Source organism: Salminus brasiliensis, chromosome 2 (assembly GCF_030463535.1).
Source record: "Salminus brasiliensis chromosome 2, fSalBra1.hap2, whole genome shotgun sequence".
NCBI classification, from domain to species: domain Eukaryota; kingdom Metazoa; phylum Chordata; class Actinopteri; order Characiformes; family Bryconidae; genus Salminus; species Salminus brasiliensis.
Genome location: NC_132879.1, coordinates 13,500,508 through 13,517,913, shown reverse-complemented (window position 1 = coordinate 13,517,913; position 17,406 = coordinate 13,500,508). Strand labels below are relative to the sequence as shown.

General features: G+C 42.0%; 1 protein-coding gene across 2 annotated transcripts in view; it reads right to left on the bottom strand.

Moving 5' to 3' along the window:
- stox2b (storkhead box 2b) overlaps nucleotides 1-17,406 on the bottom strand; it is a 94,530-nt gene that overhangs the window by 44,628 nt on the left and 32,496 nt on the right. The window contains exon 1 of one of the 2 annotated variants that reach the window (XM_072668221.1): nucleotides 13,837-14,340. The exons of the other annotated variant lie outside the window; for it this stretch is intronic. Within the exon in view, the coding sequence (XP_072524322.1) occupies nucleotides 13,837-14,014 (178 nt within the window). The 5' untranslated portion in view covers nucleotides 14,015-14,340. Of the gene's footprint in view, nucleotides 1-13,836; nucleotides 14,341-17,406 lie in introns of those variants that run through there. 2 annotated transcript variants of the gene reach the window in all.

Genomic DNA, 17,406 nt, shown 5'->3' with positions numbered 1-17,406 from the left:
TTATTAAAATATTGAAGTAGTTACTGAATAATTGATAGTACTTACTGAATCATTTACAGTAATTACTAAAACATAATAGGATATACTGAGTAATTGTAGTAATTACTAAAAGTGTATAAGAGAGACTGAGTAATTGTAGTATTTACTAAATAATTTAAAGTAGATACTGAATAATTTTAGTTACTGAATTACATATAGTAGTTACTAAATAAAGCACAGAAGTTACTGAACAACTTAAAAGTATGTTCTTACTTAAAGTATGTACTTAATATTTCAGTTTAGTACATTTTAGTTACTGAATACTTTAAAGTAGTTACTAAATAATGTTTAGTAGTCATTTAATCATTTTAGTAGTTGTTAGTGAATAATGTTAACAGTTACTGAATAATTTATAATATCATGTATAGTGGTTACTGAATGTTCATAGTTACTGAATGTGAGGAATTACTGAATCATTTACAGTCCACTTTAGTTACTGAATAACTGTAGTTGTTAGACAGTATCTTTAAACTTGCTGACTACAGTTTAAGGATCACATGCTGGAGAAGATGGGCTGAAATGCCTTTAAGGTCAGATTGCTAAAAAGCGAAGAACGTTTCGGAGAGGAGAGGACAGATGTAACAGGATGGAAAGGTTAAAAAGGTCAGTTCCTTACAGCAACAAGCTCAACTCTGAGGTCAGACATGAGCATGGCAATGAGTGCAGTCAGTGAGGTAGGTGTGCATCTGATGAAGCACTCTTCACTAAGCACTGTAAGATGATGTTGGAAATGCACCTGTCTGCCTGTCTGTCTAAAGCATGTGAGTGAAAAAGGAGAGACAGCACAGTACCGCTTCCTATTTTCCAATACCAACAGAGATTCAGCAAAGTAGCATAAAAAACAAACGCGAACTAAAGCAGGAGGAAAGACCCATGACTCACTTCATGTCTAATGCGCAGCTGATGCATCTGGGCAAAATCACATAGCAGTATTAAAATAAAAAAAAACTTTAAATTTAGTCTCATCATTGTTTACATCAGCGTTGATATTTTAATGTCCAGAGGGGTCAGATGCATCACTACAGAAAATGTTCAGTGTGGTTTAGGAAAGAGGCGGCGTCTGTGTTGTGTGTGGTGGACAAAAAGCACACAGTTGAAACAGCATTGGACCCTTTGGTACCTTGGTACCAGTATCTTGAGAAACGCCATCAACCCACACAATGTGAATCCTCAGACACAATCGCTCAGACATTATTTGGATTTGTACTAAAGGGGGCTGGAAGGATAAAGTCCGGCAAATGTCGGGTACAACTGATCTGGACATTTGTGTTCACACATACAGCTCCTCCAGATAATGTCGGGAAAAGTTCTGAGTTACTGTTACATGTCTAAAAATGGGTTTTACTAAGATGCATGAAGGTCACCGTTAGTACAAGTGACCTTCTGAAATATGATGAGCTTTCTGTAAGCTGCGGTTTCATGTCACAGTATAAAAGAATCTCTATGCTGCCTTTATTGTTGGATGCACAGTGATAGTTTCTGAGAAAGTGGACAAATACATAGGGAGTGCAAGAACTTATGATGGATTAGGTTAATCAGAGTAACGAAATAAATGCTTCTGGAATGTATATTGCTATTAATACGTTTGCTTGATCAAAAAGGTTGTAATGCAAAGACAGAAATCAACAAAACCTACATTTACATACCTTACGTATATGTAATGTTCTGTCTTTTTGCTCTGCCATGTAAATAGTTGCACTTGGTATACTTGCTTTTGCTGCTCTAAGACCCATGATTAATCTTATTAACCTTTGTCAGATTAGATTTGTCAGGTGTGACACTGTAGATCAGAGAGCACTGAACTCTTAAGAACTTTTTTTCTAACAGTTTTTTGTGCAGCACATAAAATCTCTATCCAGATACTATGATGTCTGGTGGCTCTTGTGACTTGAAAGTGGTGCTCATATAACTAAGAATAACAACTTCTTAGATTGCTGTGGCCTGTAAAAAAAAAGGCTATCCTGTCTGGGCCATACTAATAGAAGGTCTACTGTGGCAAGTTACATTTTTTTTTAAGAACGATTATGGGAGGAATGTGTCACATTTACTTTGCTGCATATTGGCCAAGCTAACACCTAAACAATGGTAAAAAAAAAAAAAAAAAGTGGACATATGAGCTTTGGAACTGGACCTTGCAGAAATGAAAGTGAAGACTATTATGTTGTGTCTTTAAATGGAGAGTCAGCATTGTCCACATAAGTGTGCACATACATATATGTACTTTCACTTTAAAGACTGCTGTGCACACAATTACACAGTTATTTTCTATTTTATTACTGCTGTTAATGCTGAAATGGAAATGGAAGCATTTTTCATGTTGATAAACTTACATGCTCACATTTATATGCACTACAAGCAGACATGAGTTTGTTTTAAATACACCAAGGACTACATTATTTGTACTACATTACGAATTTAGCCGTACACAGCTCTGGCGAAAAAGGATTTTGGAAAATGTAAAGTATTGACCAATACTGGTATGATATATCATGTGATCTATTGAGCTCCAAAATTAATCACAATACGATAGAATATTGTCATATTGCCCACCACTAGTGATGACTGTGAACAAGCCATAGCCTTTAAGCCATCTTGCTTGCATTGCTTAAAAAAAAAAAAAAAAGAAAATTACTTTTTAGAGATTGATTCATCTTCTACTCAACGTTTCTGTCACAGTGACAGATATTTTGACCAGGGGTTCCCAAACCACTGTATGCCACTGTACACCATCTCGAATTATGAATGCATATTAAAAAACAAGTTATATTAAAATGGCAAGTGAGACAGAGCTTTTGGAAAATAGATTTTGCATAATAATCCTCATCATAGTCCTCATCATGTAGCCTTATTAGGGCATTACAGTCATACCATATGGACTCGCACTGTGAGAACTGCAGCTGACTGCTCTGGAAGCAGGAGATTACATACTACACAATGAATGCTGTCCTTTTAGTGGAACAAGCTGAGAAAACCGAAAGAGCTTCATGAAATGTTTGAAGTTGAACAGTATGCCATAGAAGATGCTGGAAAGAGACGCTGCACAGCCCCTTCTACAGAAAAGAGTGATGACAATCATGTCTGCATTAAAATGCTTTGCTTTATGACTCTACTCCTTTCCCAAGATCTGTAATTTATGGGTTGTGCTTAAAAGTAGAGGGACATGAGGATTAACAGCATGCCTGAGTGTTCAACCACAGACACAGAGAAGCGAAGGAACACCAGACAGAGTGCTGGTAAGAGAGGCCATGAAAGCATCAATGCTCTATTCTGCAACTGGTGGGGAAAAAAATAAAGTTAGGGAGGGAGTGGGGGGGATAGGGGGGCCAGTCATAAAATGATGATGGTGATTTTCAAAACGGCTTACAGTCGGCCAGGGGACATGAAGGGGTTTTTTGGTTGAGGGCCAAAATGTATAAAAGTTATGTTAGCTAGTAAGAAGAGCAACGAGAAACAAAGAGAAAAAGAGCGAGGGGAACAAATACAGACAGAAAGAGGAGCAGAGAGAGAGAGAGATAGTATGACAATAAGAGTGTGTGAGTGAGACAGACAGAGAGAGAGAGATCCAGAGAATGTCTTCAACTGGATCCAGACCGGAGACGGACATTGAAACACTGTGAATGACCGACAGCCAAGGATTCAGGCACGGCCAACCAATCGGAGAGCCCGAGGATGGGTTCCTGTGGACAGCAGCCAATTCTTCTCTGTGAGAGTTTGGTTATGAGTCAGAGTTTTGTACTGTGGACGCCAATCCCACTACACACTATCATCAGCAGTAACAGCATCGGATTTGCACATGCAAGTCCAAATTACCTTCAGTGTAACTGTAGAAGATAATTCAACTCGGACGGTTCTACCGAGTACTAAGCCAGCGATTTCCAAGCCCATTTCAATGAGCTCCTGCTCTAACACGTTCACTTTGGTTTGGGAAGAGCTTGTTAATGAGCAAGGATAGGTTTCTAGAAGGCATCATGTGATGAAAATGATTCTTGACGGTGGCGTGAGCATCGCACGGTACACTCTCTTTACCAGGTAAAATAACACAAGGTAACGCAAAACTTGTATGTGCGTATGTGTATGTATGTGTGAACGCAACTGTCCAAATCAGTTGTAGCGGACATTACCCAGTCTCTATCCTGCCAGCTCCCTAGTACAAAGTCTGAGAAATGTCTAATTGAGCCCATGTGTGAATACAGCAGGGACTCCAGAGTGGGCGTGTTGATGGCATTATGGAGGAGTCTATAGCCTTGTTTGACATCTTCGATGTGCTGTAAATAACAGCCTCCTACATGCTACACAGCTTGTAATGCTACACAGCAACCTCACTTCAGATTCATACCAGTGACCCCCGGACCCTGGTGGTATCGTATTAGACCGCTAAGCTCTGAAGTAAAAAAGTTGTATGCTAGCTTAGATTTTAGCCTAGTCCAGCATCTACACAATGGCCTTCTTTGTAATGGCTGTGTTTTGTTTGAGTTTGATGGTTTAGCATGACCAAGTTGGTTGACCATCAGAACCAGCATGACCACACTGGTTGGCCAGCATGACCCGGTTGAGCTAGTCAATTAACATGCCCTGCCTGACCACGCTGGTCTTCCAGTAAAACTAGCCGCCAAATGACCAGCAGTCCAAGCTGGTCCACCAGTATGACAAGCTGCCAAATGAACAGCTTGGTCAAGTTGGCTATGCTGATCAATGGAAATCCAGCTTTACAACCATCAAAGACCAGCTTTCACTATCTGAAACCTTATTGCTGGTCTTAAACTGGATTTTTCAGCAGGGATATAAGACTCCCATTATCGCACACTGTACAGTGGGCATTATAAATGTTGTTAAAGTTGATACTCCAACTGAACATCGCTGGTTGGATCAGCTATGTTAGCACAGGGACAACACCAAATTACGAAGAGTAAGACCAGGACTGAGAACCACTCCAGTAAGCGAACCCCATGTCATCAGCAGACAAAACAAGGCAATGACTAAAAGCAGAGAAAGACCGGAGCGCTTTCCAGTCATGACATTGTTATGACTGTCATTTGAAGTCAGACACAGCCTTAAGCATGTTTAACATGGAGCCGACAGTAATGGGGTTAGAGTTACACGTGTGTCGTGTCAGTCGCGTGTCAAGTCAAGTCAAGTCTGGCCATAAACTGTGCAAAAGCTCCGATGGATTTGCGATACACACAGCTTGCGTGATTAACCCATTTCTCTCTCCCTAACTGAACATGAATGAAAGCATTTCGCTCACCTGATGCTTTGACTCAAGCTTGATTATTTGCACAGATGCAGATGCACGGATGAAGTGCATTTTGCTTAGCGTGGCCCAGCAGACGCGTAATTCACACACTCAACGCTGCGGAACGCCTAAGAGGCATCAGGCCCAGGCAGGCTGCTGTTAGTGCTTGAGGTTCTCTTCAATTCATAAAACACTTCTGCTGCAGATCACTGAAACCACAAAGAATGTATGGGCGAGGCTGCGTGTCTCTTCTTCAATGGGTGATTTACTGTGTTGTGCATCAAGACAGACAGTAATTCAGTATTTAAATGAATTTATGCATCGTTTGTCAACACACAAAAACAAGCTTTTGAAGTTGCAGTAATCCAAGTTCAAGAAATTCACTCTAACTCTTCTGCATTCTCAAATGGAGCTGCAGAACTCCAAGTTTAAGAAGGTCAGCTTGATTCCGAAACATTATCTAATTAAGGTTTTTAAGGTAAGGTGCACGTATTTGTCACTGTACAGTGTGCACTGTACAGCGAAATGTGTCCTCCGCATTTAACCCATCTGGTAGTGAACACACACACACGTGTTAGGGGCAGTGAGTACACACACACACCCAGAGCGGTGGGCAGCCAACTCCAGCACCCGGGGAGCAGAGAGGGTAAAGGGCCTTGCTCAAGGACCCAACAGTGGCAGCTTGCCGAGCCCGGGAGTCGAACCCACAACCCTGTTATCGATATCCCGGCGCTCTAACCGCTGAGCCACCGCTGCCCCAGTGATAATTAGTTTATTATCTAAACTAATTATCACTATTGAAAGCAGCCGTTTTGGAAGATACATTAAATGAGTAGTTTGTTTAAAATATTTTGTTTTATAAAGTTTAGCCTAAACAGTCATTCGGTCAAAACATAAGGTTTGGTGTCTGAATACTTTATGGTTTTGCGCTGCAGCTACAAGGCTAGAGTAGCTTACAAGTAACAGAAGTGTGTCAGCTAAAATCAGGTGGATCTGCAATAAATTTCCTTTACTCCACTTTAGACCTACAGACATTTATGTTTCGATGCTAACCCAAAAAGACCCAATTTTGACATTTTATGTTTCAAGTTCAAAAGAGGTGGTGGCTGGTTGGACAGTGTCAGGGTGTAGGTGTCAGTCCTTACCCTTACAACGCCAGACGCATTACATGTGATAGGGCGACGAGTGGGATGGAAATAAAATCCCAAATCCCTGCTTTTTGTGATATAAGCCCTATTTACCCCACCTGGCCACTTCAGTATCTGGAGTGTATCCTGATAGGATTTTAGCCACATGTATTTACACTCAGTAGCAAATGCCTCTCCAGTTCGTCAGACTGAAATTATTACCAGTGTTTGGGTTGTACTGGGAAGGGTTTTGGTTGTCAAATGCGTCTTGGAGAGACAGATGTGTTTACATTGCTCAAATCCATCTCAGACCTCCTCCTGACGTGGTTTGAGTGACAAGATTCATATGTTTTAAATGCGTCTTGGGTACAGTTACATTTTTATGTGGCTTGGTCTTAACCAGATATAATCCTGATACTCAAGACACATGAAGTGACCATGTGTAAATGGGCTAATCTGTAAGTAAAGATTCTGGCACTTTTCTAACTTCTATAAAACGACACCAGGTCATTTATTAATCCCATGTTCTAAAAAATTCCATCAAATCCTGTAGGAAAGGAAGGATCTGTGGTCTTCTTCAAGCATGAAGATGCTCGAACAGGCATGCATGTGAGGCGAAGTGAAAGTAAGTGAAACCTTTAACAAGTCTGTGGAAAATGTGGAAAACCTCAAGTGTTGTAGGACACAACTTAAAAATATCAAAGAATTCCCAAAAGCTTTCTCAGAAGAGCCATTCTGACAGCTGTAAAACGTTTAGTACCCTGAACTAAACTCTTAAATAACCTTTTTAATATGATGCAGAAATCAATGAGCCATTCATATCTGCTATTCATACCAACATTTCTTGATTACCTGTGCAAATCAGGTAATAACAGGACAGACGTCTAGTAAACTTACATTACTGTGTAAAACTAATCCCATCCAAATAGAGCTATAGACATGTATTCCCTGTCCAACGTCTGTTACTTAAGTAGTAAAATTTACATGTTTTGGCAGACCAACTTCTTTTAGGGTTATGGGGGAATTGTGTAAATTTTGTAGACTTCTGGATGGTGTGTGTGTGTGTGTGTGTGTGTGTGTGAGAGGGAGAGAGAGAGTGTGTTTCATGGACACATCTCCCTTGAGTGTTGTGTGCTACTCTAAATGACACCGAAAACGTCTCTTTCAGACTGGAAGCTCTAAAATGCTGGAAGCTCTGATATTTTCCTGAAATGGTTATGATCATCACAATCCTTCCATTGAACTTTCTCTGGCTTTCCTCACAAACCTTTCACTGCACTACTAAAGACATGCTGCTTACTGCCGCAAATTAATGACACACTGTAAACCTATACTTTCACATGGTCTCCTACACACACACAGACACAATTTTCCTAATGGAGCCGGGCCCCTCTCCAAAAAGCCCCTGTCTGTATAATTTTCGGCTGTGCGATAGCCAGGTGAGATAACACAAGTCCAAAAACTCGATGACCAGAGAATGAAAACCCCACAGTAACTGTTATACATTCACACTGGAACGTTCTTTGTGTGCGAGAATAGCACAGTGGAGACCAGGGTCTTTAGATGTTGAAAGGTACACCCCGACACTTGGGAGGAACAGGGCCAAAAGAAGCCAGTCAAAACAATTATGTAGAAAGTCTAAAGCTCCACTTCATCAGGGCTGCAGCTGTAAGTTATCAACCTGGTTGGAAACCTGAGTATGCTTCATGCTTCACATTAATGCAGAGAATCTGGGCTCCGCAGCTGTGTGACTGACGGAGGCCTGTGCTCTCAGAAGCGTCCTAGCATGAAGAACACTTCGGGCCACTGTCACTTTGAACCCTGGCTAATATAAAAAGAAAGCGGCCCGGTCTGCTTTCTTATGATCTACTGCTCAAGAGTTTAATTCCAACCCTAACTTGTCGGGCTAGTGATCTACAAACACAAAGTTTAATTGCAATACTAGCCCAGCCTCCTAGAGATCTACTGCCCAGCACAGTTCAATTACAACCCTACCCCAGCCTCCTAGAGATCTACTGCCAAATAGAGTTTATTTCCAACCCTGACCCTGTCTTCTAGAGATCTACTACCCAGTACTCTTTAACTCCAACCCTAACACAGCCCCCTTTATATCTAATGCTCAATAGTTTAGTTCAAAAATAGTTTAGTTCAATAGTTCAAAAGTCCAACCTTAACCCTACAGCTTAGTGATCTATTGCTCAATAAACTTTACCTCCATGCCTAACCCCTGCCTCTGATCTACTGCTCAACAGTTCAATTTCAACCCCAAACCTGCCTCCCAAAGATCTACTGTCCATCCCTAACCCTGCATCCCAGAGACAGAATGCCCAATAGTTTATTTCCAACCCTAACCCTGCCTCCTAGAGATCTACTGCTCAACAGGGTTTAAGTCCATCCCTAACCCTGCATCCCAGAGACAGAATGCCCAGTAGAGCTTTATTCCAACCCTGACCCTGCCGTCTAGAGAGCTACTACCCTGTACTGTTTAACCCCAACCCTAACCCTGCCTCCTAGAGATCTACTGCCCAATGGACTTTAATTCCAACACTAACCTGGCTTCCTAGAGATCAACCGAGAGATCCACCAAACAGAGTTTAAATCATTAGGATATTTTAATGGGCCAGCTTGATGGGGTTAAAGAGCCACCCACTGATATGTTCTTTAGGGAACCAAAAGTGGTTCCTAAATGTCCTCACGGTAAAGAAGCATTTTGGTGCCATTTTTTAGAGGTTAAATCACTGGCAAGGAAATCTTCATTGCAACATCAAGATCTTCTTCTATCCCAATCTATTAGTATATACACTTTTCCTTACAATCTACTGCTATAATGACAAAGCTGACTTAAACTGAATTCTGTACATTGGGTCCTAAACCTATGGATATGTAAGGCAGAGAGACATAAAAATTGCAACAGTGGAATAATCACATTGATAAGAGACAGGATGGAGTGCTGCCCCAGAGCCTGCACTTGTTTATCTCTAAACAAGGCTGCTGATTGTGCGGCCTCTACTTAATACTGTCAAAGCCAGTAACCCCTCAGCAGGGAGCAGAGCAAAAGTCACAATCCGCAGGCCTACTCGAGCGGCAACACAGCACAAGCACACGCTCAAAACAACCACGTGAGCTAGTTCTGAGAGATTTAATACTACGCTGAATTCGGGCCATTAGTAGGTATTAAACATTTCCATGGTTTTGATGGAAGAGCTTTTAAAGAACAAGACGTTTCCAGCTCTTGTTGTTCTAAATGGGAATCACCTGCAGAACTGGTTGCCAGTTGCAAAGTGGACGTCTGTTTCGGGCCATCGGTTTTCACCGTATTTCACCGTATTTTGGACCCTTCTTCTAGATCAAGTCTGTCTTTAAAGAAATAAACACTCACAAACTTTATTGCAATGGTGGCCTCATGCCTAACTCGTCCAAATCCAACAATCCGATGGTCTATAAAGGTCCTTTCAATAAAGAGTCACCATTTCTAAGCAAGTTTACAGCACTGTTAAGTCAAACTTCACAAGATCTATAAATCAGCAAACAGTGCCTAAGCATTTTACCAAACTGTAGCTTCCAAGAACAATTCAACAGGAACAAACCCGGTCCAGTCATTTACTCCCATGCAAGGCCTTTGTCCTCCAAATCAAACTCCATAATGACCACATCATTTAACCTCCGACCCTCAGTGTTGCCAGGAAACCTAAAGAGCCCTCGAACCAATGCCGGACTTGGCAGCTCCTACCGTGCTTCCATTCATCCTTTTTCTATGTGTTCCCTGAAGCCGAAAACACTCCAGCGCTGCTTTTCTTCGCTTAAGTAAACTGACTGTAGCCGTTCTCATGCAGACCTGCATATATTTGAGCTGGACTTGTACCCCCACATTCACCAAATAATAAACTACAATTCACCCGCCGCAGACACAGGCTATGCATGACAAGTCAGGAGAAACAGACAAATTTCCGGCCCCAACATGTGGTCTGCTGGAGAGTGGAAACTGCAGCACTGCTCTGGCTCCAAGTTTTAGCTTAACCCTTATTAAGAGTTATTACTTTTATTGTGCTTCATTAATCAACTGTCATTAAGTAATTATACACTTAATCACAGAAGTTCCCCATGCTGCTGAGAAGTTACCTTCAGGATCAAGGCCTAATGATTTCTGAGGGCTATAAAATATATTAATCATTTTTTCTGTGATTTTATGCTCAATATAATTATGTTTATTGTATTCCATGGTATTTAATATATTATTAGGTCACACTAGCTCTCCAATTGGTTAGGAGGGCCTCAGAAGCTGGACTGAAGTCCTTGCACATCCGATCAACTTTGATTGCCCATATGTAGGATTAGGTACATTCAAGATGTCAGGCTGAACCTGACTGTGAATCGGAGTGGTAGTCTAAACAACAGTCAGAGGAGTTTTAGATCATAGTTACAGATTCATGATGAATGGACCAACATGAATGCTCCAAATTACTGTAAATCTTCCGTTTAGAAGCTTGAAATGTGTGTTCAATCTAGAATGATCAAATGTGTACTTGTTCATACCTCAGATTAACAGACAATTTGATTGACATACTTTTCTAATTTCCCATGAAATAAGTTGACCATAGTCCGGCAAAAAACGTGGATCTCCATCTTTCCTGTCTTTCCATTTCCATTTTTTTGATGTTTCTTTAACTGGCAAAACCAAACCCGGGAAAAAGCAAGGCTAAAAGCTAATCTGGCTACAATCTCTTCAGCTTGCTAACCGCACATCACGCTAAAGGACACAACCATATAAGCTGTAATATGTGGCCTCTGCACGCTGCCACTGGTGCCAAAAACCAGCTAATAAAAGATCTTTTTCCACAAGCCCTCTGTATTAGAAAAGCATCATGGTTCATCCTTAGGTAAAATAACAGGGTGGTAAATAGGGTTGTTAAATGACATCTGAGCATTTGTTGCCCCATCAAAATGACATGCTTTCTATTTATACACCAATGAACAACTGAAAATACTAATAAATGCATTCCATGGCACATTTAAACCAAATGTTTGAGATGATAAATCTGAAATCAAAAATAAAGGCGGATAGAGGGGAAGATCTGCGTCTTTCACCAGCTGAACTCAAGCAAAGTACCAGCAAGGCTGGCTGCACCATCCAGACCAGATTAAACTGTATTCAGTACCCACCCTTTCCCAAATCTCCTATTAGTAGGGAAGAGAGAGCACATAATGAGGAGTTCTGCTGGGGCAGGAACAAAAGAATTTAATTTCAGAGCACTGGTCTGGCTTGTGGGTAATATGGGTACACGGATCTGGGCTTTGTCTGTGGTGAGGGTGAAATTGAGGCTAGCAGGTACCGGAGGTGGGCATCAAAATTCAAAAACCGGTCTGTTCACTGGTGGAGAACAGGCCACAACCTTACGTATTACAACTGGCACTTTAAACACTGAATGTCCACAGCTTTGTGTACCTTGTGGAGACTAACCAGGCTGGATATGCACAAACAATTCTGCACTTGTTTTTCAGCAAGCCATGCAAATGTCACACACCCATTTGCACAGCCAAGTTTTCATGTTTTGTTGGTCACACATGGTGCAGCATTTCTGAATTTAAATAGCCTCTAGCCTCCTACAATATCTCACCACCAGATGCTGCGACTGAGAGAGTGACAGTGAGTGACTAAAAATAGGTGACCCCATCTCTGATGTGGCCATCAAATACGCCTCCAGGCCTTTAGCAGAATGCCACTACTTTACACCAACTAATTACTCACATGGCAGAACCAAGGCAGTGACCAAGCTAGACACATATAAGCTACACAATAAAACAAACGCATGTCCAGAACACAGTACTGACCCAGAGATGGCATTTTAAAGACCCAAATTTGGTCAAAGACATCACAAGCATCTAATTCAATGGACACACTCAACAATGTTGCAGTCTGATAAAATGATACATCTACATTTGATAGATATGAATTCAAAGACTGTGGTTGAATATGTCTTATGCCTTCATGATGTTTCCATTTTCAGTTTTTCTAACGCATTTAATATTATAAAACAAATATTTAAAACAAACTGAGCTTCATTTTCTCTTGATCTAATGCTCTAGTTACTAAGTTGCTAACGGGGTGGTCGTTACAGAACGATAAAATAACTACTGCTGGGCAATATGACCACGATTCAATATCACGATTAATTGAACTAATTAACTTTTGACTAATTTAATAATGTACTTTTATTTTAATATACAATGAACATGCCATTTTCTTTGATACAAGTTGCTCAGTTATATGGGGATAATGTATATATATATTCTTTCCACTGAATTAAAATTTCTTAATTAATGGAGCAATAGAAATGCTTCACAGTTTTTTTCTTCTGCTGATCAACACTAACTTTTTTCTTGTTACTTGTAGACTGTACCATGTACCATTACTGACTGTAGTCCATCTGTTGCTGCAAAATTTTGCTGTCCCTCTTGCCCCAGTCCAACACTGGAAAGGGACCAATGAAAAATCTTTTGGTTTGTTTTATGGTCTTATCATTCACTATGAACCTCAACAAGGTTCTATACTCATTCCTCCTTTTTCCTATAATTTGTTTTGTGGTAGCCATCCCCGTGACAACTTTTACATGACATTCCTATACCTGCATGCCACCATTTCTTGAGTAACATCACGGATTGAAATCAGCTCAAAATACCACAATTTTAAGACCGAACATATGATAAAGAAAACTGACGAAAGGTTGAGAGTCTTCAGCCTGTCAGCCCCAACATCTACACCTAGTACTGTAAAAGGTATGGTGCTGGTTATTTATTTTAATACCTGCCGGCCATGGTCTTCGGTCAGCTGTGATGGTTATGAGGCAGTAAAATGTGAGGTCAGTAATCGGATGTTGTGTTGAACACTTAGCTAGTTTTTTTCTGCGGTTATCAAAGCTACAGAGAATCCTTTACGTAGACTAGCTGGCTAGGTGGTGTTTGTCTACCTCTTTAAAGTGTTGTATCTGATACAAAACCCCCTCAGCCTGTGACCTGACCCCCAAAACTTTCTCTCTAAATTCTACTGCTAGTGAGTTATTATTTGGGTGGTAAACCAATCTCAGAACAAGAGTAAAACCAACATGGAGGTGTGTGCTTGGCTGGTAAAGAGTTTTGTTCCCAGAGGTTTTAAACACCTCAATATCACTGCTGGATTGGGAATAGTCCACCAACCACAAATATCCAGCCAGCAATGGACCACTGTGGAAGGTCTAGAAGATGCTTAACTAAACTGTACATGGAAACAAATGAGCTGAAGCCTTCAACCTTATACCAACTAGGTGCACCAACAAAGTAAGCGTGTCTACAGGCTAACAGCTTCTGCACAAAGAGATATTTCATCCTGATGATTCTAAAAAGATCATAATGCATACTTGTGGTCTTTCACTAAAGCAACTTGATCCAGAGAGGAAGACCCACCTGCTGGCATGTATATCCGGGGTGAGTGGGAGACAGAGTGGGAGATGAAGGGCTTGGGATAGTGCTTATGGAGCCGGTAGTCCTTCTCGCTGCGAGAACGGGTGCGTTCTGAGGCCCGGTCCGAGAAGTCCGAGCTGGGCCAGGCCCGGCGCAGGGTGGTGCTCCGCGTTTTCTTCATGGCTGAGCTGGGACAGCGCGGTTACCCGCCGCCCCACCGCCTGCCTAACTCTGCACGCTCACACTCCCCACATGGCTGGACCCAACGCAAGCCCCGTTTTATCTCTCTTGGCTTTTCTTTCCTTCTGGTTCTCTGATGGTCCCGCATGCAGGGACACCACTGCACACTATCAGTCCAACAGCAGATGCTTGGCTGCCTCTGTATCTGTAAAGAACAATGCACTTGTGCACTGTTGCTTGGATCTGTTGCTTGGAGATGTGTTCTGATAAGCACTACGTCTAGATTTGTAATCCAGGCTTAGTGTTTCCAACCTCGTGTGCGCAGGAGAGGCACACACACACACAACTTCCACACTCAGGCCTCTCCAGCATGTGGAGAGGAGGAGAAGAGGTGCGTAGGAGGATCGGAAAGGACGGATGAAGGGACCAGGGAGGGAGGGAAGGGCGGGAAGGGGTGGTCTTGCTTTAGTTCAGGGGGGGGTGCTAGAGGTGCAGGAGGGGGGCAGAGTTGGGGTTTTGCAGCGTGAGAGAACCCAGCTTTCAAACAATAGCTCAATTCAGTGGCGCTACGCTCCACTTGCACAGCGCACAAAAGAACCCCCAGAAAACAAATTGAACCTTAAAATAAGGCCGAGCTGCTAGCGAGGAGGTCCATGCCCGTTGTTCTTCATCTTTAAGACGGAGGTGTCCTCAGCCATGCACGAACGACATCACAAAACAAAATCGGGAATCTCAAAGACTGAAGAAGATCTCAGGTCAGAAACCCTGTCCAGGTAGGAACCCCAAACAGTCCTTGGGTTACACTGACCTACTACTAAATATGTCCGTGTAAACACAGCACAATATCCCGTAGTATCCAAAGTTGCCAAAATCCCAAGAGTGAACCCTATCCAGGCAGGGACGCTGCAACTACGCCAATGAGAGTCCTCGAGTATAAACCCAACAGCTACCTTCATCCACCATTCTAAGTTGCTTGAGATAGGAGTGTCTACTAAATTCATCAATGTAAGCGTAGCACAATATTCCGTACTATCCACAGCTGCCCAAAATCCCAGTTCTTCACCTGGACCCTACACCGCTCTAAAGCATTACATTCTTGCAGGCAAGACCTGGCACATCCCCAACATGATCCAAAGTGCCAGTGACAGGAAGATAAACACTGCTCCGCACGTGCAAATGTGTTACTGAGCGCGCTCAGCTGGACAAGCCTGAAGTCACAGCCGGACCAAACCTCCAGAGCATTGCACACACTTGTTTATCAGGTCTTCTCTTTCTCCAGGCTCTGTCGTCTGGTTCAACTCAGCACTCGTGGTTCCTGCTCCAAAACATGCAAACATGCACACTCCTCCTCACTTCACTGTCACACGCTTTCCTAATGCAAGTCAGAGATGCTTGCAGAAAAGCTGTCTGGTGTCAGACTCGTCTATCCAGTCAGGTAAAGCTTCTGTACCTTCAGGGTCCTGCTCCTGGCTGGCTCGTTGCCCGGCCTATAGCAGCTCAGCACCTTATTTACATACATACACACACACTCACAGCTGCTGGCCACTCTTTCTGTTTGCAATGGAGAACGAACAACGCTAAACAACAGATCCCTAGTTGGACCTTCAAGAAACGGAACTCTCTTTCTCCCGGCTCTTTTGTTCTTTTCTCTAGACCCCCTTCTTCCTTCCACTCCCTCCGCATGGAGTTGTCCACAAGCCCACAATTCCCGCTGGTTTCCCCTTAGTCCGAGAGGCAGCTGCTGCACAGAAAGTTCCTCCGGAATGCAATTAAAGAGATCCGTCCACAGAATGAGGATACGGAGCAGGGGGAGCAGGCAAACCGCTGCTGTATGGAGCTTGCTGCTGCTGCTGCTCTCTCTCTCTCTCTTTTCTCCCTCCCTCCGTGCCTCTCCTGACTGGAGTGCAATCGTGCAGCTGCTCGGGTCCTCACAGCCAATCACTCTCTGACAGCAGCCTATCGGCTTAGAGCAAGCAAGAAAGAGAGAGGGAGGGAGAGAGAGGCAGAAAGAGGGGGAAGGGGAGCCACTACTCCAGCCACACACTCACACACATGCTGAATTATTTACTCAGACCTACACTGGGAATACAGTAAGACAGCAGAGTACAGTGGCAGATAGCATTTATCTATATAACACACACTCGTCTATTTACTTCCTCTTAAGACTTACTTTCTATATATATTGTTATAAATATATTTATATATATATATATTTGAGTTGTATAATCATCATGCAGATGAACGATACCTGTATCAGTTAGAAGTTCTAACTTCTAAATCTTTCAGACAATATGAGACTAAACATGATCATCAAAAGTTGTTTGACTTCCCCTAATTTTAATTCCAAAAATAAAGTTTGCAATATTTTCCACTGAAACTTTTGTCCTCATATGTTTTTTTTTTATGTTTCCCTCACAACTCACAACAGCAAGTGAACCAAAATAATAAAAAACATTATGTGGTAAGTAAAAATGAAATCCCTTAACTGCTGCCAATATGCTGCTGTAAAGAGATAAAATTGCAGAAAACAAAACTTTATTATACTCCTGCGGATGAAAACTAACAGGGCCCATACAACTCGGAACAAGCATCAGCCAAAACCGAAACATTTTTGGTTCCCAATCTGATTCTTAAACGCCTTAACTGGTTGAGTTATGGCTCTATACTCCAAAAGGGAGAGAAATATCTAGTTTGAACAGATATTAATGATGAATGCACATATGTATATTTAACATATCACAATTACATAACTGAATGTGTTTGTTGGAAGGGGTGTCAACAAACGTCTAATAACTGCATTTAGCTACTTTAAGTTGTACCTACTGCTGACAAGTATCACAAAACTCACGATTCAGTGAGTTTGAGTCTCAGATCAGATCATTTTTGTGAATATTTTATTGCGGATCAGCAAAAAAGAAAACAAGGAAACAAAATGTGAGACAGTACCTTTAGCTTTCAGTTTGAAAGTATTTTGTGTTACTGCTTTGTTTGTTTGTTAGTGACTATTTTTAGTTTGTCCACTTGTATAACTTTTTGTTTGGTTTAAGTGTCACATTTTGACAGTGCGTTTGTCAACTTATATGAAGTCACATTCATAGTCACAGTGGTTGGTGTGGCGCAACAGATAACACCACTACCTGCCACTGAGATACCACCACTGGGGTTCGATTCCCGGTCTGGGTGACTATGCTGTGCTACATCAATAAGAGTCATTGGGCAAGACTCCTAACACTACTTCATAAAGCTATTAACCCTGCTAGTAAAGCTAGTAACCCTGGAAGTCGCTCTGGATAAGAGCATCAGCCGTAAATGTAAAATGTAAAAAGGATGCCACCAGGCTCCCCCACCACTACCTGCCCAATGACCAAGGTAAAATTTACATGTTCCACTAAT